Source organism: Terrapene carolina, unplaced genomic scaffold, assembly GCF_002925995.2.
Source record: "Terrapene carolina triunguis isolate 2854851 unplaced genomic scaffold, T_m_triunguis-2.0 Scaffold147, whole genome shotgun sequence".
NCBI classification, from domain to species: Eukaryota; Metazoa; Chordata; order Testudines; family Emydidae; genus Terrapene; species Terrapene triunguis.
In genome coordinates, this window is record NW_020664498.1 from 1,116,255 (window position 1) to 1,140,530 (window position 24,276).

At 39.9% G+C, this 24,276-nt stretch overlaps 1 protein-coding gene across 12 annotated transcripts in view; it reads right to left on the reverse strand.

Moving 5' to 3' along the window:
* The window catches only part of LOC113406875 (zinc finger MIZ domain-containing protein 1), a 500,854-nt gene that overhangs the window by 56,911 nt on the left and 419,667 nt on the right, over positions 1-24,276 (reverse strand). For all 12 annotated transcript variants that reach the window (XM_026653693.1, XM_026653694.1, XM_026653703.1 and 9 more), the window contains one exon: positions 2,702-2,846. In XM_026653693.1, the coding sequence (XP_026509478.1) occupies positions 2,702-2,846 (145 nt within the window). The remainder of the gene's footprint in view (positions 1-2,701; positions 2,847-24,276) is intronic.

A 24,276-nucleotide genomic window follows, 5' to 3' on the forward strand; every position in this document is an offset into this window, starting at 1 on the left:
TGCAACATCCAATCTACTCTAATCTATACAGATATTTCTAATGCAACCATCACCATGGAACCTAAAAGAAAAAAACCTTCAATAAAACGTTTGCAGCCCAGAGAAAAAGCAGTGTTCTTTCAATATTCCATGGGAAAAAAATCTGATGAGTGATGCACAGCAGTGTTGTTTTAATTAATGTCAGTACAGTTTGCCTCCTTAGGGTGGGGCTTAAGGCTTGATGTCTCAGGAGGCCAATTACACGCTTCTTTGCTAAACCTGAACTCAGGTTGGGAAATGGAAAAGTCACATCACCATGTACTGGGTAGTTAGCAATGCTGAAAATTTAGCTTATTTAGTATGTGCTGGTGTCTCTAGTTCCAATCGGTGAAGGAACCACTTTAGCTATCCTTCGTTACAGAATCATAAAAGTGTAGGACTGGAAGGGACCTCAATAGGTGATCTAGTCCAGCCCCCGGCGCTCAAGGCAGGACTACGTAATAACTAGACCATTCCTGACAGGTGTTTGTCTAACCTGTTCTTAAAAACCCCCAATGATGGAGTTTCCGCAATCTGCTATGCAATTTTTTCCTGTGCTTAACTACCCTGATAACTATTAAACCCATTGCTTAACTACCCTGATAACAATTTAAACCCATTGATTCTTGTCCTATCCTCAGAGGTTAAGGAGAACAATTTTTTACCCTCCTCCTTGTGACAACCTTTTATATGTACTTGAAAACTGTTATCATGTCCTCCCTCAATCTTCTCTTCTCCAGACTAAACAAATCCAAGTTTTTCAATCTTCCCTCATAGGTCATGTTTTCTAGACCTTTAATCATTGTTGTTGCTCTCTTCTGGACTTTCTCCAATTTGTCCACATCTTTCCTGAAATGTGGCGCCCAGAACTGGACACAATACTCCAGTTGAGGCCTTATCAGTGTGGAGTAGAGCTGAATTACTTCTCGTGTCTTGCTTACAACAGCTCCTGCTGATAAATCACAGTATGATGTTTGCTTTTTTTTGCAACACAGTTAAACTGCTGACTCATATTTAGCTTATGATCCACTATGACTCCCAAATCCCTTTCCACAGTACTCCCTCCTAGGCAGCCATTGCCCATTTTGTATATGTGCAATTGATTGCTCCTTCTTAAGTGTAGCACTTTGCATTTGTCTTGATTGAAGTTAATCCTATTTACTTCAGACCATTTCTCCAATTTGTCCCGATCATTTTGAATTTTAATCCTATCCTCGAAAGCACTTGCAACCCCTCCCAGCTTGGTATCATCCACAAACTTTGTAAGTGTACTTTCTCTGCTATTATCTACATCATTTATGAAGATATTGAACAGAATTGGATCCAGGACCGATCTCTGCAGGAACCCACTCAATATACCCTTCCAGGTTGACTGTGAACCACTGATGATTACTCTCTGGGAATGGTTTTACAACCAGTTATGCACCCACCTTATAGTAGCTCCATCTAGGTTGCATTTCCCTAGTTTGTTATGAGAAGGTCATGCAAGACAGTATCAAAAGCCTTACTAAAGTGAAGATATACCACATCCACAAGGCTTGCTCCCTGTCAAAGAAAGCTGTTGGGTTGGTTTGACATGATTTGTTCTTGACAAATCCATGTTGACTGTTACTTATCATCTTGATTGCTTGCTTATTTGTTCCATTATCTTTCCAGGGACTGAAGTTAAGCTGACTGGTCTGTAATTCCCTGGGTTGTCTTTATTCCCCTTTATATAAATTGGCACTATATTTTCCCTCTTCCAGTCCTCTGGAATCTCTCCACCCTCCCAAGAATTTTCAAAGATAAATGCTAATGGCTCGGATATTTCCTGAGTCAGCTCCTTGAATATTCTAGGATTTCATCAGGGCCTACCAACTCAAAGACAGCTAACTTGTCTAAATAATTTTTAACTTGTTCTTTCCCTATTTTAGCCTCAGATCCTACTTCATATTCCTGAGTGTTCACTATGTTAGACGTCTGATCTCTACTTACCTTTTTGGTTAAAACTGAAACAAGAAAGGCATTTACCACTTCCGCAATTTCCATATTTTATATTATTGTCTTTACCCGCTCATTGAGTAATGGGCCTACCTTGTCCTTGGTCTGCCTCTTGCTTCTAATGTATTTGTAGAATGTTTTCTTGTTATCCTTTATGTCTCTAGTTAGTTTAATCTCGTTTGGTGCCTTGTCCTTTCTAATTTTATCCCTACATGCTTTTGTTCTTTGTAATTTGACCTAGTTTCCACTTTTTGTAGGACTCTTCTTTGAGTTTCAGATAATTGAAGATCTCCTGGTTAAGCCAGGGTGATCTCTTGCCATTTTTCCTATTTTTCCTATGCAGTGGGATAGTTTGCTTTTGTGTCCTTAATAATGTCTCTCTGAAAAACTACCAACTCTCTCAAACTGTTTTTCCCTTAGACTTGCTTCCCATGGGATCTTTCCTACCAACTCCCTGAATTTGCTCAAGTCTGCCTTCTTGAAATCCATTATCTTTATTCTGCTATCTTCCCTCCTACCAGCTGTTAGAATCATGAACTCTACCATCTCATGATCACTTTCACCCAAGCTGCCTTCCACTTGCAAAGTCTCAACCAGTTCCTCCCGATTTGTCATGGTAATAAGCATTTCAGTTAAAAGATTTCTCACTGTAATGAATTTGTATATGCATCTACTCTCGTAATAGCAGGCTTGTGTGACTCACCTATGAGAGAGTGTGGGTTTCATGGAGCTCATAGAGTTCATGGGGGGTTGCATGGGTAGCTTCCCAGGAGGATCGTTTTGCCGGCTTTTCTGGTGACGAAGCAGCAAGAGCCGTCCCAACTCCTCACACCACGACGAAAGCAGTGCTGTGCAAACAGAACAAAATGAAGGTGTACAACTTAATGAAGAGTGCAGCTGTGTTGAGATGCAGGATATTTTAACCACATTAGTCACTAACTGAATGGACATACACCAGTTCTGAAAACTTTCCCCATGAGCCACTACCATCATATGAAGAATATGTTGCTACACTAAAAGGGGAAAAACTATGGGAAGAAACAGAGATCATTGGTAGATAAGAAGAGAAGGGAGCAAGAGAAATCAAGATTTCTTTCTACAGTCTCCCACAACCCGTTCCACCTCTAATGTTAATAGGCAGTGGATGATAGTTTTAGTTCTGCTAGTTATTCTAGTTTGGATTTAGTTTATTATAGATAATCTCCACAATCTGCACAATCAGCATTTCTTAATATAGCCAGTCTTATATATGATTTATTGTGATGGCTGTTCTTTGCCTTCTTGCATAACTAAAATAGTATCATTCCGTACGATTGACAATACTGCAATTTCTTTGTATGAAATTTTATTGCAGAAGACACAGATTACAAAAGAAAAATCAGGTGTTGGATTTAATTTGCAACATTATATTACCTACCCCAACTGTGAATGAGCTTACAAAACAGAGTGGCCATGATATTCAAATTTGGGTGCTTAAAGTTAGACACCTGGATCCATATTTGGGGCCTAATTCAGCAAAACACCTAAACATATGCCAAACTTTAAGTATGTGAATATTCCTTTGGTCAATGGGACTACTCATATATTCACAGATCAGCACATGCTTACACACTTTGATAAATTGGGGCCTTAGGCACCTAAATAAGAGGCCTGATTTTCAGAGGCACTAAAATTCTGGCCTATGTTACAAAAAGCACACAATTTCTGATAAACAGAGCCTCTAGAAATGACAGTGAGCACAATCTGGCTCCATTGATTGCAGTGAAGCAGGATTTTATCCAGTATGTCTTCATAGAAAAGTGATTAAACCAAGGAGCTGCCCTTTTAAATTCCAATGTGATAACTAACTGTTGTGAAATGTAATTAAAGATCTTTTGTGCTAAGTGGTGGGTGAAGAATTCCAATAAGATACAGCTCAGACCAACTGCAAAATTTTGTGGTTGATACAAACAACTTTGTCAAACAGAAGGGTCTATTTTGTTCTTCCTTAAAAGAAGGTTTTGCAAATCTTCATGCCGATAAAAAATGGTCTTGAATGTCAATTAAAAGGTTTTAAAATGTAGATGTTTCCCTACAAACAACAATTTGTTGTGTACCCAAACAATTTGTTCTAGTGGGCAAGAACCAGAAAGCCAGTCTAAAATAAACATGCGGTATAAATAGTCAAAAGTAGATGAGGTTTAAAACATTATGTCAGGTTTACCAATGTAAGTGACACAGGTGAGGAGATGTCCAATACATGGATGTTTATTTTCACTTGTATGCTTTTTGTAATGGTGTGATACCATAATTACCCATCATTTAAAAGGGACCTCACCTTCTTCTTCCATTATACACTCAAAAGTGGTGTAATTGATAATTATCAGAACCAGTTTCAAAGGATGTAATTGGAAAGTTACACTGTGAAAAGTGTGAGAGTCTCAGATTTTGACAGGAACACAGAAAAATATGTCTCTATATAAAAACACTAGTAATTAAAAAAAAAATCAACTGGCCATACCAGAGAAATATTTAATAAAACCAATTCTATTAAAGAAAAGTAAACACACATCGGGGTATTGAGGATGTAGTAATTTCTTTGTATTTACCACATGCAAGGTCAATAATGGTGCTTCGGGAGGTACTTTAGAGTCCTTCTATGACAAGAAGGGGATACTGCTTCTTTATATAACTAAATATGGTTACTCTGAAATTGTTAGCATCACATCTAGCCTATAGAAAGCATTCCCACTGAGCTCCGTGCCTAAATGTTCTAGCAAAGAGTGTCATTCTAAGCTGCTTCTCTATTAGCCAAGGAATCTGTCAACAAGCATTTGATCAAATTATACTCACCTTTTATCCCTGGCATGTCATTACTTATGTGCCAGTGACAAAGGGTCTTTCCCTTCCACCCCCTTTTCAAGCCGCCTGCAGCTAAAAATCACTGCCTAACATAGTTTCCTCATGCACACTATGGCTACTTGAGTTCTGAGAAAAATGAACAAAGTGTTCTGCCGAGCTGTAAATGCAGCCATGTCAGAATAATAGCGGATGCTGAGCACTTCCACAGCTGAGTGTAATTACTATGGTGTCGAATGGAAACCGTCCATCTTAAACGTGGCTTTGATGTGAGGAGGGAGCTGTTCCTAGTGCACACATATAAGTGCTTGACAAATAAAGATAAAAAGCAGCCGCCTAATGGATTTGAGGACATGAATCTGCAAACAAAGCCAGTACCTGCTTTGAAAAAACAGAGTTAACTCCTGGCCAAATAATTTGCAATGGAAATGAGATAACATCGCATTGAGTAGGGAGGGAAGGTAAGATATTAATGAGTTATTATTATTACTAATATCAAATGCACACATTTGTAAAGGTGAAATGTAAATGTCAGAGAATGGCCAGGCTTTTGAGATAAGGGAGACAGTTATATGCTACAAATTATCAGGAGATGACTTACATTTTTGGAAAGTAAGAATCGGAAGGTATAAAACATAACAAATGTACTCATCCCCATCTCACTGCTCATTACTGAGAGGTTTAACCTTTCCTCTCCTGGGACATTTCCCAGTCATGTACCATGTATAATAATAATTTGTGTTTGTGCATTGAATGAAAAGAGACCGGTTCAGAACTGTCTCAAAAAATGTCAAATCCACCATTATCTCCATCAAAGCGGGGTGGGGTGGGAGAGAGAAAACCCCTCTGGGTATGCCTACACTGCAATGTAAGCCCTGGGTAATTGGAACTTGAGGTAGCCGATCCTGGGTTTGTTAAGCTACGACTTGAGCATCTACATTCATTTGTATCCCTAGATTAGGAACTGCAGAACCCTTGGGTCCCTGCCTGAGGCTGCAGGATCTACATTGCATTATGCAGACCTGAATCCAACCACTCATATCCCAGACTCCCTAGCACTCTCCCAAAACGTGGTCACTCTAGCCTTGTGTTTGTGATGCAGTGTGGGAAAACTTTACTGTCCAGAGGATAAAAAATCAGCCAGTGGGGTTCTTTTGGTGGACTCCCAGATCATGAGTCCAGTAGGGTTGTGTCAACACTGCAAAGCAGTTGATCTTGAACTCTGGGTCCCGGCTTGACTCAGGTTCGGACCCTCCAATACCATGGGGTCCTTAGACCTGGGGTCCAAGCCTGAGGTTAGTGCAATGTTTGTGTAGACTGAAGAGGGGTTAGGCTTGAGCCCGAGTTCAAATCCTGGGCTTACATTGCTGTGTAGACATTCCCTCAGCGATTTTGCCATTGTCTGTCTGAAATGTTGCAACTTCTCCCATACCCCCCTCTTATATTGGTTTGCACTTAGTGTGGTGAGATGAAATGTGCCACACAAGCATCTGGTACAGCTGGATTCTGAAGAACATTACTTCCTTTGCCTATTCAAGTAAGATGAAAATGAATTTACAGATTACACTATTCATCTTTAGTGTACTTAGTTTCAGCTTTTTGTGCTGACAGTATTAGGCACATCTCAACTCATTTAAACTCAAAGCACGAGAAATTCAGCATCACTATAATGAACAGATAAAGAAGCAAGCACAAAGGACAGCTACAGATGGTGCCAACAGTCAGTCTCTCCCTCTCAGAGAACAGCCAAGCAGCTGCTTTTTCTCTCCCCACACCCTCTAATCCCTCCTCCTTGTAATACAGGAGCACAGATTTTGCAGATGGACCATCCACACTACCTCTCACAGCCTCTTTCTGCTGCAGTTTTATGATTGATTTAAATTGTGTTCCTATGCTGCATTGCTACAATGCCCCTTCAATATAATAATGTAGCTTGCTTGTTAAAATAAAAAGTCAACGTTTGCAAGGGTAGAACAGGAATTCTTTATACCTCCACATCCCCATCCCAAACCCAAATATAAAGGATATTCTGGTTAAAATACTAAAATTGACATTTTCCCACAATACTCAGTCACACGGGCTTTGCCAGGTCACACCAAAGCAGCATATACACGCAACCAAATGATGGGCTGACAGTTTTAGTGTATTCCCCATTTATTTTTCTTAAAGGGACATTCTCACAGTTGATTGGCACAATATTTGACCTACTTCTCTTTTGTAAAACCCATGTAATTCTTCATGTGATTATTTTATTTTAAGGATTTCAGTATTTTTATTAAAACAAATTAATGCTAGCTTGCTAAATTGGATGACAGGAGCAAACCAACACCAAAACCTATAGCAACAGGCCTGTATGTTTGTGAAATGGAGAAAAATGGAATCAGTAAAAAAAAAAAAAAGGGGGGGGGGGAGAGCGATTTCATTTACAAGCAGCCAAGGAGTTGTTGAAAAAATGAGAAAAATATATTTGAAAGTTAGGAAAGGTACTTTCAATGGTGTCAGCTCCTGCCATCTAGCCCTATTGTCTTACTTTCATTCTTCCAGGGGGACTTACAAATATAGTGCCATATGATGTGTTCACATGTGCATACCTGAAGGCAGAGTTTAACCCATATCCTCTCAATATTAAAATCACATCCTATTACATCCATTTTATAGCCTTTTGCATATTTAAGATCCAGTATTGCCAAACCCTCATATTTAAATGAGTTAAGCCTCAAAAAATCATGAAGAATAGTTTAAAAACATTATATATATGTGTGTGTGTACACACACACACACACACATTCATATGGTGTTCTTTTAATTTCCTTCTGACTTTTAAGAGACACTTGAATAACATCTCTCTGCAGCCATGTGGGCTACAAACTTACTAAAACACTGAGATGTTTGTATAATCACTTGAGTCTAGAGTCTGGGGCTTTAAAGAAAAACACTCGATATCTCAAGACTTGCGATAAAAAAAAATCATGAGAGTTGGCAACATACCTTAATATTGCTCCTATCTTGTTAGGCCCCCTTTATACTGATATGTTGTCCACACAGTGCAACATTGTTTCCACCAAACATACTCCGGTGTATTTGATCAATGTATTGCATAATTATAAGTGTATCAATCATTGTCTTGAAATTAAAAACATGTTTTTCAAAAGTATTTTAATAAAATACTGATAACTATGATCTTAGAAAGTGCTATGCATGTTCATGTGGACCCAGGATGTAGCACAGTCATTGCAAGTGCCTATATATGTGCTGACATGACCAAAAAAGGGAATCCATTTTGAAAGACGGGTCACTAGGTGGTGCAGGAGAAATGGGAAAAGGAAGCAGCCTGTTTGGAAAGAACAGAGAAACTATTTGAGGAATGACAGAACAGGAAGGGCTCATGGGTAAAATGTATGCTTCTGCATCAGTGCTCAAAGGTTGAAAGACTAGTACAATTTAATTAGTAAAATGAGTTTAGTGGTCCTGGCTCAGCCCAGAGCGATCACCTGTTACACAGACAAGGGATGCTTGGGACTGAAGAATGCATCACTACCTGCCCTGAGGGCAGCCTTGGTTTAGGTCATTAACACAGAACAGATAAACAATGCTTCGGCTAATTAAAGATCCATAGTCTCCAGAAAAGCCAGACTTTTAAGAATGTAAAAGTAATTAATCCAAGATGGGGAAACCATGGATGAAACCCAGAATGCATATTCGGTTTTTAACACCTTGCTCCAAATGATCCGACTGTACTTCACATCATTCAAAACCCCAAAATAAAATGATGATGCATTTCAAAATATATAATCATGGTACTGAATAATGGATTCTGCCCATTATAATCCTTTTATGGGGGAGAGGTGTTGAGGGAGAAAAGAAGAGATCTTAAACAATCAATGCTATCTGATAGATTCACTAATGCATTTCATTAGCTTTAAACATACAACCATCAATAGCTACAATCCTGGAACTGATTTAACTCGACGTATTGCAAAGTGCTGTAGTAAGCATCTACAATGAATGAATGAGCCAGTGGACTCCCTAGAAAGCAAAATACAGAGAAGCACTGTGCTAATCTATTTACCTATTATGATACCCTAGTATTAGTTACAGCTTATCACCTCAGTAAATCACCTCCTCTTGTTAGGGAACGTGCTTAAAGGTGCAGCAAACTGTTATTTATAGGCAGACACTATATTTACAGCTACAAAGGCAGGTGAGGAAGGGACAAGACAACTGCTCAGTAATTTCAATGCCTTCTGCTTCCCAGGAGACTGCTGTAGGAGCACAATAGGATTACTGTTTTCTTGCTGCAGTTAAGCTGCAGCAGATAGTTCAATAGGCAGCTTGGCAGACTCATATTTCTTACTCAGTGCAATGAAAATTGTGAAGAAATATCTGTTGAGCACCATCCCCCAGTTTTTGTTTTGTTTTTTAATCTCAGCAAGAAATGCAATAAGGTGCTAGGGCTTTTGTGGCAGATGCAGCGCCTTTCACAGATCTACACCAATAAATTACATGTAGCTTTTAAAGGCAAATTCACATTTTCTTTATGCAGAATTTTTTAGACCTTTTAGGTGGTGCTGTATCTTCTGCTGTACAAGCAGAGTCTGCAACACTCCTTTTGACAAATCATCCTGGCAGATAATTTGTGGCATTGGGGGAGAAAGAATATTGTGCTGGCTATTTATTTATTTCATTTCTATCCTCACAAGGGACAAATAGGATGCAGAAGATACAGTCACATATCTATCTATATGAATGCTAGATAGATTTCAAATCAATATTTAACTGTCACATACTAAACATAGATTGAAGTCTTCAGTCATGATTTTGGAATACAGCAAAATTGAGTGTTCTCTCTCTTACTTAAAAGGGTGGCAGGTTTTGGGGAGCTGGAGAAGAGAGGGGCAAGTCTGTGGCCCCAAACTACTCAATTCATTAATTAAAGACCTCTTCTTCCTGCTCACCACTACGGTCTGAAAATCACTTTCACTCACTTAACAAACCTGGCTAGGTTCAAACCAGGGACTCCAAGGTGAGAAGCTGTGTTTCCCATTATCAATACTCTGAGCTAGCAAAGTACCACAAAAGCATCTTCTGAGAAGCATTTTTGTTTATGCTAACAAGTGTTAGGAAAGGTGTTTAGGTGCTTATTGTCTAGCATATGGGAAATCTATGCTCTGTCATATTACTTTACACAGCTATTCAAAACAAAGATTTTGCATTTGAGCAAAGTTAAGTTTGAATTCCTTCTTGTTTTCTGTTTTTTCAGAATAATAATTTTACTTGAAATCTGTAACATTTCAGTTATGGAATAAACAGCTCCTTACAAAGATCAGTAAACTAAGCCACCCAACAAACACTTGGTGACTAAATTTTAAAGATGGAGAAACTACAGCATAGACAAGGTGGGAATTCCTCAAGGTCACATTGTTAGTGGCAGAATCAAGATGAGAACCCAGGAGTCCTGATTCCTAGGAGACCACACTCCCTCCTCTCAGTGGAAGGAAAAACCACACCAACGTTAGTTTTCTAACCCCATATTTTCAGTACTGGCCCTGGAACATGTTCATACAACAACCATAAATCATCTGTACACGCTTTCAAAAAGGGAGAAAAAAATATGAAAACCATGCAGCCAAAATTTATGGCACAAATGTATTTCCTAACTTAACATCATGCTGCCAGATTCCCGGAGAAGACCCAAAAGCTATTTTAAGAACTTTTGCTCTTGGGTTTTGCTTAAGGCTCAACTTAACTTGAATTTTACACTTTTACCTTGTGTGTAAAAAAAAAAAAAAAAAGTTTTATTATTCGATAGCTACAGAAAATATTTTTGAGCAGAGAAGAAGAATAAGATCATTTGGTCCTAGCCGATTTTACTAAAACTGTTAAAAAAAAAAAAAATCAGTCTTGAAATCTGTCAGCTGTGGAGGTGGTTTTTTTGTGACATGGACACCTGACTGCTTGAACTGAGACCATCCACCCAGTTCACTGTGGACACCTGATTTGACCACATCCCAGTTTCCCCCTTGTCTTTCGTATGCATATAATTGCAGAAGACTATTTAGCCTGCAAGAGATTTGAAGTTAATCATAATCCTAATGATGCAAGGTAGCTAGAATGATGCAGAACATGTGTAAGGGATATATAGAACAGATATGCCTTGATTGATTAATAACTACTGATTCCTTATGGCCCTTAAAAATTAGAAAAGCTATTCACCTCTGTTTATTCCTAAAACAAGATCCACCTAGGAAGAGAAGAAAGCGGCATCCATCACATGAGACACTTTGTCTAAGGACCCACAGATCAGCCAAAGTCAGGAGTTCTTCCTAAGAATAGAAACTAAAATGGCTAAATGAGAGTATCATTAATCACCTCGGCAGGAATCTCTCAGAATTTGCATATGTATAAAAGCTCTTTCTCTCTTCCAATCTAGCTAAAAAGTACTCCAGGTCTTTCATCCCAAATTAGAATCTGCATATTTGTTTGCCTTGTGAGTCGGATCAACATCCTTCTACATGTGGGAAATGTCTATTGTAAGTCCTAAATAAGGTGAACTGCTTATGTACTTGTCTTAATATAAGAATGGCCATGCTGGGTCAGACCAATGGTCCATATAGTTCAGTATCCGGTCTTCAAGAGTGGCCAATGCCAGTGCTTCATCTCCTGTTGTCCAGTCCCAACATCTGGCAGGCAGAGGTTTAGGGACACCCAGAGCATGGGGTTGCACCCCTGACCATATTGGCTAATAGCCAATGATGGACCTATCCCCCATGAACTTCCCTCATTTTTTTTTGAACCCAGTTATAGTTTTGGCCTTCACAACATCCTCTGGCAACAAGCCTTCCAAATTTAGAAGATTATAAGGATTGTGTTGGTTATCACTGTAAATAATTGCATTGTAGAACTAATAGCAGAGGTGAAAGTAAGCCAGTATGTCCAGTACGCTGTGCCGGCAAGAGCCGGTATGCCGTGCCGGACTGGACCGGCTTCTCCGAAGGTGATTTAAAGGGCCCAGGGCTCCAGCCACTGCGGGGAGCCCCAGGCCCTTTAAATCACTGCCGGTGTTCCAGCAGCCAGGCTCAGGCGGGGATTTAAAGGGCCCGGTGCTCCTGCAACTGCAGGGAGCCCCGGTCTCTTTAAATCACCGCCGGAGCCCTGCCGCCGCTACCCCGTAGTAGCAGGAGCACCGCCCGAGCCCGGCGGCAGGGCTCCGGCGGCGCTTTAAAGGACCCGGGGCTCCCTGCAACGGCAGGAGCACTGGCTTTAAATCACCGCGGGAGCCCTGCTGCCACTACCCCAGGGCGGCAGGGCTCCCGCGGTGATTTAAAGGGCCCAAAGCTCTGCGGTGGCCGGAGCCCCGGGCCCTTTAATTCGCCCCTGACCCCCAGGGGTCCCAGCCGCCTCTGCAGCTGGTAGCTCCGGGGTGATTTAAAGGCCCTGGGGCTCCCAGCCACAGGTCCTTTAAATCTTGAAAGGCCCCCACTCTTCTGGTTGAGGCCACGCCCCCGCTCAGGACTCCGGCGTACCGGTAAGTCCATTAAGTTACTTTCACCCCTGAGTTATAGGAATTGTCTGGCACTGGCACAAGGAAAAATAAATGTTAAAAGATATAAATGAAGCTATAAACTTTGGGATATTAAGATAAAAGGAGGGATCCCAACTGATAGTAGCGGCTAATAATGAAATACAATCCTTGAAATAGATCAGACTTAAAAAGCCTCCGATAAGAAAAGGATTGAAGAAATCTGTTATACACTATCACCATCTACTGGATACCAATGGAAGCTGCAAAGAAACTGAAAACTCTAAAATCTGATCACTCTCTTGGCATGTTTCCAGTAGCAATGGGGGGTGGGGGAGGCTGTGTGTGGAGGAGTCCCTCCTACAAGACCTGAAACTAGGTTATATAAACTGAAGTCACCATGTGCTCAAGAGAGTTGACTGGGAACAATGCCTGTGGGAAAGGCCCCTTCCCCCATCCCAGGGTGAACAGGATAAGAAGGTGAGATTTCATTTCAAAGACTACTGGCTCCTCTCCTTTTTAATATAAATAACTAAACGTTATCTTGCTGAGTCTACGCTCTCTAGTGATACCTCAAGTAACCATATTTTAGATTTTAACTCCTTTATAAGTCCAAGCAAATTGGCCTAAGAAATACTGAAAACAATAACTTTAAGCAATTTGTTTTAATATTCTAAACTTGTCCCTTTGGGATTAATCTAGTCAAAGAGACACAACCGTATGCTTCAAAGCTCCTTAAAGACAGGTATACCCATGGAAGTGTGATAAATGTATTAGGTACTAAAGAACTGGGAACTCATGATCATATGTACATGTAATAAGAAATCTTGGTAATTTGCATTGTTTCTTGATATAACTGCTGAGCCTCAACTCTAGTCTGTGATAATTGCTCTCAAACCTGTATTTGTGCATGTAGTACACACGGTTGCATTTACTGTTGATTGTATATTAATGCGGTTCTGGGTGAATTAATAAATTGTTGGTTGGTTAAGAAGAAACAAGTGTCCTGATTTGAGAAATACTGTTCAAGTTAAAAGTTGACCTGAAAACCCCCCAGCATAAAAACTAGTAAGACTAACCACCCCCTAGACTCAATAAAAAAGTGTCATCCTCTTGGATTCCATTATGTATTGCCAAACCGATTTTGCTAGATTTCAGCTTTAAAAATCTAAATGACATCTTGGCAAATTCATAAATGGACCCCCTTTCATGCTTACACATGCATGCATGGTGTTTATCTACTGCAATTAAACAGCTGCTGTGTTTCACCTCTAAGGTGGCTGCATTATACTGGTGGGGTATTGAAAATGGAATATATGATTTGTTATATATTCCAAAGCTTATTTTCCACAAATATGGCAAAGAAAATAAAGCTATTATATTTTCTATTTAAGCCTAAGTTTTCAAACCTGGGAACTAAAATAAGGAACCAAAAACCTAAATACACACCAACAGATTTTCATGGGTACTTAGTGAGCACACACAAGCCTGAATGAAATCATTGGGAACTACAGATACTCAGCACTTTGGAATATCAAACAGCTATTATATAGGAGCCTAACTTTAGACAGCCTGATCTGGAAAAAGTTGGTCTTTGTCTTCAGTGGAACACGTATTTTTCCTCCCTGAGTTACAACAGGTTGTATGGGGAAATGGAAGAGAGGAGAAAAGAATGATCACTTAAGGACCAGGTGATTCAATTTTGTTATGCACATCCAGAGAAGAAGCCAGTGACAATCACAGCCCATTCTAATTTTTTACAATACCCTTTATTTCCTGCCTTTGAAAATAAAAAGATGGGGAAGGCTATTCTGCAATCATCTGATAGTTGGAACATTTACAAAACGAGCCATCGATCTGAATTCTTGTGGAGGGCATCTGGCCCTGTATCGCTACAGAAGAACACTATAATTTCAGTCCTGAACAGTGCTAAAAGATAATGCTATCACTACCCCTACCATCTATAAATAACAGCTGCACTGGATTCAACAGGGTCACGTGGAAAAGCTGACTAAAGATATATGTATGTGTGTGGGAGCACGCATTTGGAAACCAAGCTTTAGTGTTCCAAATTTAGCTCTGGTCCATTCACTCCCTCTGGTCTCCAGAGAAGTACCGTTATTTATTTATTTTCCAATCCAGCTCTTCCCTAGGAAGCTGCTGAGTAGGATATTAACCGGGTATTGTGTAAAATCATATCATGTGCTGCTGTGCACACAGACCGCTCAGAAAGGCGGACAAGAATCAATTCCTGAGGCAGCTCTGTTAACCCTCCCGCCCCTCTAATTGACACAGTATCTCAACCACTGAAAAGGCGAATGGGCCCGAGAGATGCAGATGAAGGAAAGGAGTGGCTGGCATAAAAGAGCAAGCACGCACAAGACAGCACAGAATGGAGGCCACACAGTAAAACAGTTTTGCGGTCTTGTACTGAACTGCAGTGTGTCTGCCCCCTCCCTCCTATGAATATTTCAGAAGCAGGATTAGGACAATGCAGAAATGAATAAAATCTGAATGAGTCAAGAAATCAGATCTTAAGACCAATTTCATATGGCAAAACTAGCTGTAGAAATGCAGAAGAACCAAATGATTTTATCTGCTTTGACTGCTTAAGTAATTCTACAGTATTAGTAACAAAGGTAGATAGGAAAGCATTTTGGACAAGTGATACCCGACTCCTCAGGGTTTCTCTTTGAAAATGTTTGGAATAGAAGCTGACATGGCCAATATAGAATGAAAAAAAATGTTTTGTTTATCAATCTGTAATAACCCCAAGTCGTTATCAGGAGGTAGATTTTGATCTTTGGAAGCAAAATCTGGGGGGGAAAAAACAAAAACAAAAACAAAAGGATGTTCCCAAGGCTTCAGTTCTGTTATTTCTACAGAGCTGTTGTTGTGTGTGGAGGTGTGGGGTTTTTTTTGTTTTGTTTTTTTAAATATAAACACAGACAACCTTTCTGATATCTTATTCTGCAAAAAATCAACAGCTCACATCACTACTGATCATTTTATTGGAATAGAAACTAAATATGTGAGACAATTCCATGGCATCCGGAGAAAAGGAAACAGAGAGGACATCACAACACCAAGTATCACTACATGACAATTTGGAGGATGCTATCCAAGAACATAAGATGGTGAATAACAGGTCCAGTTTCTTCTTGATCAGCACAATTCTGGATTTGATCCTGCTCCTAGTGAAGTCAGTGGGAGTTCTGCAATTGACTTCAATGGTAGCAGGACCAAGTCTTCTGTTACCTCTGTACAATGCCTACAGTTCTGATCCTTCTATGGGAATATACAGTCAGATGTCATGTTGCAAAAGGCATTTCTGTTCTTCAAATTAGAGAAAACTATAATCTGCTGGTCTGACATTTTTAAACTTTAGTGATAAGATCATATAAGTTATGGAAAAAATGACTGAAATGGGGGTGGGAAAAGAAGAGAAAAGAGAACAGAAGGTAAGAGCTCTCTAAAAGTGGAGAAATATAGATTTTCACCAGTGTTTGGAGATAGCACTCCAGTGAAGTTATCAACTGTCTACAGACTGTTGTGAGCATACATGGTCCTTTGCAAATACAAAAGACTTGGTCCCTATTCTGTGGAACTTGAAACAAACACAATACATGGGATAATAGTTCAAAACAAGATGGCTTGGACAAGGAATTTTCAAAGAGTCTAATGCAGGAAAGTTTCCTGGGGCGGTGGTGGTGGTGGAGTTATAAAAGGATTGAAAGGGAAGAGGGCTTTGGAGACAGGAAGTGGAAAACTCTTCCAAAGGTAAGAGTCAGCTTTGAAAGGAGTGAAACTGGAGAAAGAAATGAAGAAAGCCCTAAAGAGCAGAGAGGAAAATAAGGAATGAGAGTAGTAGGAAAGTAAAGTAGATACTATAGGCACTGGTGGAATGTTAAAGGTGAATGAAGGATGTGTAACTAAACCTGTTGAAGTAATAAGAAATTAAAAGATTTTCCCCAACGTTGGGGTTTGCATTTTGTTTTGACAACTAGATAGAGAGAGCAGGGACAGGTGTTCCTACCTGGTAGAGTGGACTCTGCCTCAGGAGACCTAGACACCATTTGACCCTCCCCTCTTCACTGTTTAAAGACAGAGCTGATTAGGCTCAATTGAGATATGTCCTCTTCTGAACCATTCATCTAAGCAGATATGTTTCCTTACTCATGGAATAGAGGCCAGTAGTAAATATTAAATCGGCCAAAATGCAGCCATTGAGATAATAAAGGCACAAACCCAATTCTGTGCTCATCTTTTACAACCTAAACACATCTATAACATGAACCTGAAGTTTGGAGCTCCCAAATGTCTGGAATAATGCCCAAAAGCTGGATACTGCAGCCATTTGCAAAAGAAAGTCGGACAAACCGCTTCAAATATCTTGTGATTGACCTGGGGAAAGTGTTGCGCAATAGAATTACTCCTGCTCTTATTCCAGATGATCTGTTCATTTTCAAAATAGCCAAGAATAAACTAAACACAGGCAATCTGCCCACGCTCCCATATTGGTGTAGTCCCATTAAAAGAGAAGAGCAGGGTTGACACCTAGATTCTTCTTGATGATGACATCAGGAACATGTATCTGCACATGTACAAGCATCTATTATGGGGTCGGCAACCTTTCAGAAGTGATGTGCTGAGTCTTCATTTATTCACTCTGATTTAAGGTTTTGTGTGCCAGTAATACATTTTAACGTTTTTAGAAGGTCTCTTTCTATAAGTCTATAATATATAACTAAACTATTGTATGTAAAGTAAATAAGGTTTTTAAAATGTTTAAGAAGCTTCATTTAAAATTAAATTAAAATGCAGAGCCCCCTGGACCGGTGGCCAGGACCCGGGCAGTGTGAGTGCCACTGAAAATCAGCTCGCGTGCCGCCTTCGGCACACATGCCATAGGTTGCCTACCCTTGATCTATTACATGTGGGTGGAATGGGATCAATGCAGAATACCAGCTGAAGTTCAAGTGCCTGCCATCCAAAGTCTAAGAATTAAAATGAGAAAAGCTGCTATTATGGTACAGTCACTGTGGTTTAAGTGTTGCAATGGCCAGAAGACTAGTATCCTAATTACCTTCCTGCACAACATACCTTCTCTCCCTGAGTCTTCTGAGTCATATCTGCTCATGCTACTGACAAAAGCCTTGCAGGGTCAAAACCATCAAGGAAGAAAAAGATACATTTTGTGCTCTCTCCTGCATTATCAACAAAATTATCAACTAAGTTCTAGCTGCAAAATCTTTATTGCTAGAAATGACAGAAGAAGCAGAAGGAACATCTTGATTTCAGGTTCCAGTGTGACTTTGCCGGACTGGACAGCTGGGAAAAAATAACCTCTGACTTGTAAACAAGGGACAATTGATGTGGAAGATACTGAGGACAATAAGGTGCCCATCTAACTCCTTTTTAAGATGATCAACACTTCAGCAAGGCCGTGACAGTGTCCACTTCAACTTTTGCACACCACTCATTGTAGTGGGACCAGAATCCAAACTGGGGCTCTTGGTATTACCATAATAAAATTATTAAATATCAATAATAATGTGGAATATTTTCAAAATAGGAAAAATATCAGGATTAAGAGGGCCGTATTCAATTATGCTAATACTCAGCATCTCTCTTTTATTGTTCTGTAATATTTATACTGCAGCAGCGTCCCAAATTAGGTACTTTCCAAACAGAGGAATGCACAGTGCCTCTGTCAAAGAGCATGTAGTCCAACAGATATACATGTACATAAAACACTTTTAATCTTTAAGTCACCTGATGAACACTCGCTAAGCTGCACCTAACCTGTGAAGCATGCATCATCCTAATTTTACAAAGGGAGAAACTGAGGCAGCAAGGTTATCCCTTAGGAAAATGGCCAGAGGGCTGTGCTGTAGGGCCTAGTTTATTTCATGGGGGGTATGGTGAGAACCCCATAGTGGACACAGCATCAGAAGAAACGAGATCTGTGGCTGCTGAGTGGCGGTTCTGGAGCAGGACTCCTGCCTACAATCTGTTTGGTCACATTCTGCTGACAGGAACCATGCTGTCTCCCTAGTTGGGTAAGAGTGGACATGAGGGGTACAAGGGAGAGCTAGAGCTTGGCCATGCATAAGGGGAGGAATCTTCAAATTTCTATAGCAGGGCCATGGAAAGATGGGAGGGAACTCTGCTGGAGGATGAATATGCTTCAAACTCAGTATCTCAGAGTCATTTACTGAGGACAAGCATACTTGACCATAGCATCCTAAAAGGCAGACATTGCTTAAATCAGCATCAGAGCTGGAATAAAGACTCAAACTCCTTTGAGGTCTGTGCTGAGATCACTAGATCACACTAAATTGTTGTTAATGTCTTGCACTATCACTGGGAGAGATCCTCAGCTGATTGAAATGGGCGTAGCATCATCAACTTCAATGCCATTTCATTTGACTCCAATGGAGTTATCCAGCTGAGGATTTGGCCCCTCTGTTTCTTTTGGGCAATTTAAAATATATGGACTAATAATTATATGGGATAAAAGAGAAAGATATCGAAGAAACTGAACCCTGCATAGCACAATGAGTTCTGCAAAGGCAGATGGAAGAGTCACAAATGTAATATTTCTATTTCATAAAGGAATAATTGTAAAAATGTTCCTAGTATGATGAGCACACCAATGAAGACTTGTAAAGAAATAAAGGCTGGGACACTAATCTTCCTTAATGGGTGGGATTCTAGGAATATCCTGAAATTAATGGAGGTTAGTTCATGTTCTTGGTATAATGTAGAGACTTAGTTATACATTTTGATCAACACCAATAAAGATCAAAGGCTATTCTGGTTTTAGCCCTAGAAAGTAAGTCAGGTACATTTTAAAAAAGGAGTAGAGGCTGAGGAACAGGATCTAGCAATCAACAATATAAAATGAAATAGGCTAGGCCACTGAAATATACATGAAAGGCAGCACCTCAGGAGGCCTGGACTTAAAGCTTTCATAAAGTACAGAATAAGCTTATGCTATTAAAGTCTGGAATAAACTAATATAGAAAAGTAGGATATGTTTAAGGAAGCATTAGAATGGCAGCAGCGTAAATTCATCCCAGTAAACTCTAGGAATAAAAAAGGATAGCAGGACACAACATGGCTAAGCCAAGATGGACCGTATGTAAGTTAAAAGGAATGCATAGAAAAGGTACAAAGGACTTGGTATAAGGGAAGACTGTAAGAATTATATGGTCTACAGCCCGCAAACTGGAGATGACATGATGAAATAAAATTAATATTCTAAATAAGAGAACATCTTAACTAACTAAATGTTCCTCAAGAACAGACAATAGACGAATCGTGATTTTTTTTTTTAAAGAAAAGAACTGGCCCTTTGAGGACTAAGATGAGGAAGAAACTGAAGATATGAAGAATAGTCATTAAGCAAGAACAGTGACTCTCTTTATAAATGGAGAACACTTGCCTAAGTCAAGGGTAAGGTGTTTAGGCAAGGAGATGAGAAACTATTATAACAAGAGCTGATAGAGCAATTAACAAACAAAGCTGGAAGTTTTTAAAACTGATAAAACTTAATGTTATAGCGCTGACGTTGCACACAGCAGTCTACAAGACATGGGATCACTACTAGAGAAATTTTTGCTCATATGGGAAGCTATAATGAATCAGCCAATTGGTTCAATAAGCCCAGTTTTCTTCATCGATAAGTGGCCAAACTTGATGCTTCACAGGAACGAGAAAATATTTCCAACACGTTTACTTATTCAGTTGTATTTTCCAGGAATTTCCAACTCCTGTGGTGCACAGTTGAAGCCCAGACAAATGAGTTTTAATTATAATTTTCTATGCACACAGAACTTGAAATATAACTGGTCACAAAATCAGGTAAGTTAAACCTAAATTCTAAATAGAGTCTTGAAATATATTAACAATTCCTTTTTAAGTGGATCATGCAGCAGTTGCTTCTAGAATTATTTTCATCAGTGAATGAATTTTATCAATTTAATTGTAGTCCTGTTTGATGATGTACTGGAATCTTTTTGATCTACTAGAGTTTATATATTCCATCCAGGCAAAAACCAGATAAATAAAAAGTGCTACTATAACTACAAAAATGCACAAGTGATCTACCAGATAACCAGAAGTGAGTGGTGAAAAGAAATCACTCTAAGTAAGTGAAAGGACTAAATTAGAAATCTGCTTAGCTCTTTGGAGCAGGGAGTGTGTCTTTGCCTGTGTTTTCATGCTTAGCACAATGGGGGTGTTCAGCTGGTGTTGTTTAGCATGAACACTAAACAAAGAATAAGTAACAGTGGTAAATGTTATAATCTCAGGAAAGCAGTGTATCTGTGACGGCATTTGTTATAGTAGAGAAATTACAGTGATAAGGAATGAGTGTGGATCCTTAACTTGCTATCAGCTAAAAGATATGGGGATCTTGCATAAATTATGACAGTTCACAATGCAGTCTACATTGCTACAGAAAACTTGTAAAATCCAATGGTGCCCTGAATGAGCTCACAAACTACACCATGGCATGCTGAATAGTGTCTGAAGCCTTACATAAGTCAGTATTTAACTCTTAAGATCACAAAAAGGTGAAAAATTAAAATCAAAAGCAAGTCAAAAGTGGCAAGGGGAACAAGACGCAAGCCACAAACAGTTTAAGCAGGAAGGAGCCGACAGAACGCATCAGGTGCATCAGTTCTGAGAGCCAGTACCATTCTTCTACGTGAAACCATGTGGCTGCTGGCTACAGAAGTTTGGCATTTGACTGCAGTTAACTTACTGTCCTGAGTCAAAACAAGCTGTGCTGTATATATAAATAAATGGTTTGGCTGTTGGCAACAAAAGGAGAATACATATTAAAGTTTCAAAAGAACATTCATTAATTGGGAGGCAAAGCAAGTAATGAGAAACAATCTAGTCAGCTACAGGAGAACTTTAGATAATTATGTCACCTAGCTCAGATGGTACATGCAATCGGAGAAGGTAAATATATATCTGGGAACTATATGCCAAAAGAGAAGACAGGTCAGTGGACAAAGCACTAACAAGAAATGACCTGTAAGCACAGTGGGTAAAAGCATGATTTCCATGTGCTTAAAACAAGCATATTGTGACAAAGCACAAGTAACAGAAGGGCAATGTTTGGTTTATGCTTGCAAGGATATCGTCACACCTAAGGGCTAAAAATATACTTAAATCAAAGCTTAGATTTTGCAAACACTGATACCACTTGCTTGGGAAACTTTCCTTTTTACCCCTACCAAGGAGGAATGTTCAAGCCCTGCAGCAGGAGTTCATTACTACGCTGTATAAAAAACTCCTTAGACATTCAGTTCCCCAGGACACTTGATTAGCATGTTAGACACTTTGAGGCAATGTAACAATTAGGAAAACAGCTCAAATATTTCAGAAGAGAAATGCTGCTATTGCTTCTAGAGTTGTTTCTCAGTGAAAAGAAATGAGTTAGATGAACTAAATAGTTCTGCTTTCTACTACTGAAGATAATAAATGTGATCTAGGCAAACATTTTATATTGCAAAACCTGCTTCCCAAACAAATTGGGAGACACTGCCCAATTAGAACCTGTAAGCAAACAAGATTTCTATATAGCTCGTTCACAAAATATGAAAGAGTCACCAAAAGGGGCCGTTGAAGCACCAATAGTGTCAATCAGTTCATGAGACCTACAGTAGATGTGTTTCTATTCAAACTATCCTTCCCCTCCAAAACCTTCTACCCTTGCCACTTCCTCTCCCCCAGACTCCCAATCCCAGATTCCCCTCCTTGTCCCTCTTTACTCCTTTTCCTTCCCCCAGTCCGGCTTTTGTCCCCGTTGTGTCCAAATCAAGTGGCTTCCTCCTGCATGCTGCCTGAGTGCCAGCAGGGGGAGTTTTGAGACCACAGAAGAGACAAGCTCCCTGCTCTCAGTTGTGGTTGGTACCTGTCCCCTGGCCCAGAGCAGCAGGGACCGTTCAGCTCTGTCTGGGTAGCCCTGCACAGGAAGGAGCATGCTCTGTCACTCTGTGGGGATGGCACATACAAAGTCCTGTTACACACAGGAGCTGTGAAGGAATGGAGCAGGCAAAGGGCTTGTCTACAATGGCACTTTACAGTGCTGCAACTTTCTCGCTCAGCGCTGTAACGTGCCAGTATAGACAGTGCACCAGCACTGGGAGCCGTGCTCCCAACGCTGGTAGCTACGCCCCTCGTGGAGGTGGTTTTTTTAAGAGCTCTCTCCCAGCGCTCTGCCGCGACTACACAAGCCACGTTAAAGCGCTGCCGCGGCAGCACTTTAACATTGCCAGTGTGAACAAGCCCTAAGTCACTCTGTGGGGATGAGTCATGCGTTGTCTGGTTAACACTAGGAGTTGGGAGAGGCTTGACATGCTCAAGTGTGGCCAGAATCTTTGGAGATTTAGCTGCTAAAATCGAAGTAGTTGCTACTGAGCCTCTGCAAAATGCATTCTTTCAAAGGCTTATGATTAGCCAAATTTGGGGAGATTTTCAAGGGGATGGCCAAATGCACATACCTCTCACAAAGGCCACCTCCTGCCAAATTTCAAGTCCCTGATTCAAAGCATGGGGTGTTAGAGCTGTTCCAAAAAAAAAAAAAAAGTCACCAGTTTTTGTTTTTTAACAAAACAATGTATTTTTGTCCTAGCTTTGTTCACAGAAATGGCTGGACCATTTTGGCTGAAATTCATATATAAGCCTGATGTAGACACTGATCATATAAAATTTCAACCCAAATGGTTAAAGTTTGGCAAAATTATAAGAAACTGAAATTAGGGTCTAATAATAGGCAGTGACAGTCTACCTTAACAACAGGCAGGGCCTACCAGCTCTACCTGCAAAATAAATACATTAATTGAATGCTCAGATTTTACCATTGCACCATGTAAGACTAAAATGATGCAGATGATCTTTTGTCAAGAGCTTTAAACCAAAGAAAGCTTGATGAAATTTCCCTCTGTAACGGCTAATGTCATTTGGGTATTAAAATGCAGCCTAAAGCGTATGGCATAAAGCACTGATGCAGCTTACAATATGATGATTTATTTTGGTCAGGTCAGCCTTTTCCTGCCTACATGAAAAAACTGGCAATGAAAAGTGTATAGGAAGAACACACACACACAGGATTTAGTTTCCTAAGCAACACACACACACGCAGGATTTAGTTTCCTAAGCAAGTTTCCTCTTCTACTATAGGGTGATTTTTTAACAAGGTGAAGTTATTATTCCAAAAAAACATTCAAATATGTTCTTTCTAGACTCATTCCCCCCACCTTTCCCCGCACTGGTGAAATGGAGAATAACCTGAATTCAGGTAGTCTAAAAGCCCCATTTTTCTTCCAGGCTATGACATTTAGTACCACTATCAGCCACCCTCAAGGGTGCCAGAGTCACTGAACTTTTTCTTAATGTGAATTTAGTGGCTCATGAAAGGTTCTGGAGTGACAAACTTGGGAGACTAAGGCCCTCTATTTAACCAGAGAAAAGTTACAACACAGAGAACACACATGAGCTTTTCCACACAGCCCACCAATATCCCCCTTACCTAGAAGAACACTGCATTTTGGGAGATGCCCATTTAATCACTGGTCTCTTTATTGAGACGACAACATGAGTGCCAACTGTAACGGTAATTTAGGAGGTGCAGACACCTGTTCACTAGCAACTGGAGTGAGATCAATGGCTATTTGAAAGAAAGCATCAAATCGCTGTCAGAGGTCAACTACTTGAATTAACTCTCTCCTTTATGAGAGAAGGGAGAGAAACTTCAAATTGCTTGGTGGGGTTTTGTTTTTTGATCAGGAGCTCAGATGCTCCAGAGAAGAGTGGATATAAGTAACAAGATAGATTAGAGATCTTAAAGTTACAGATAATGATGTTAAAGGTGTCTTTTTTTCTTGTAGAACAGCTCATTC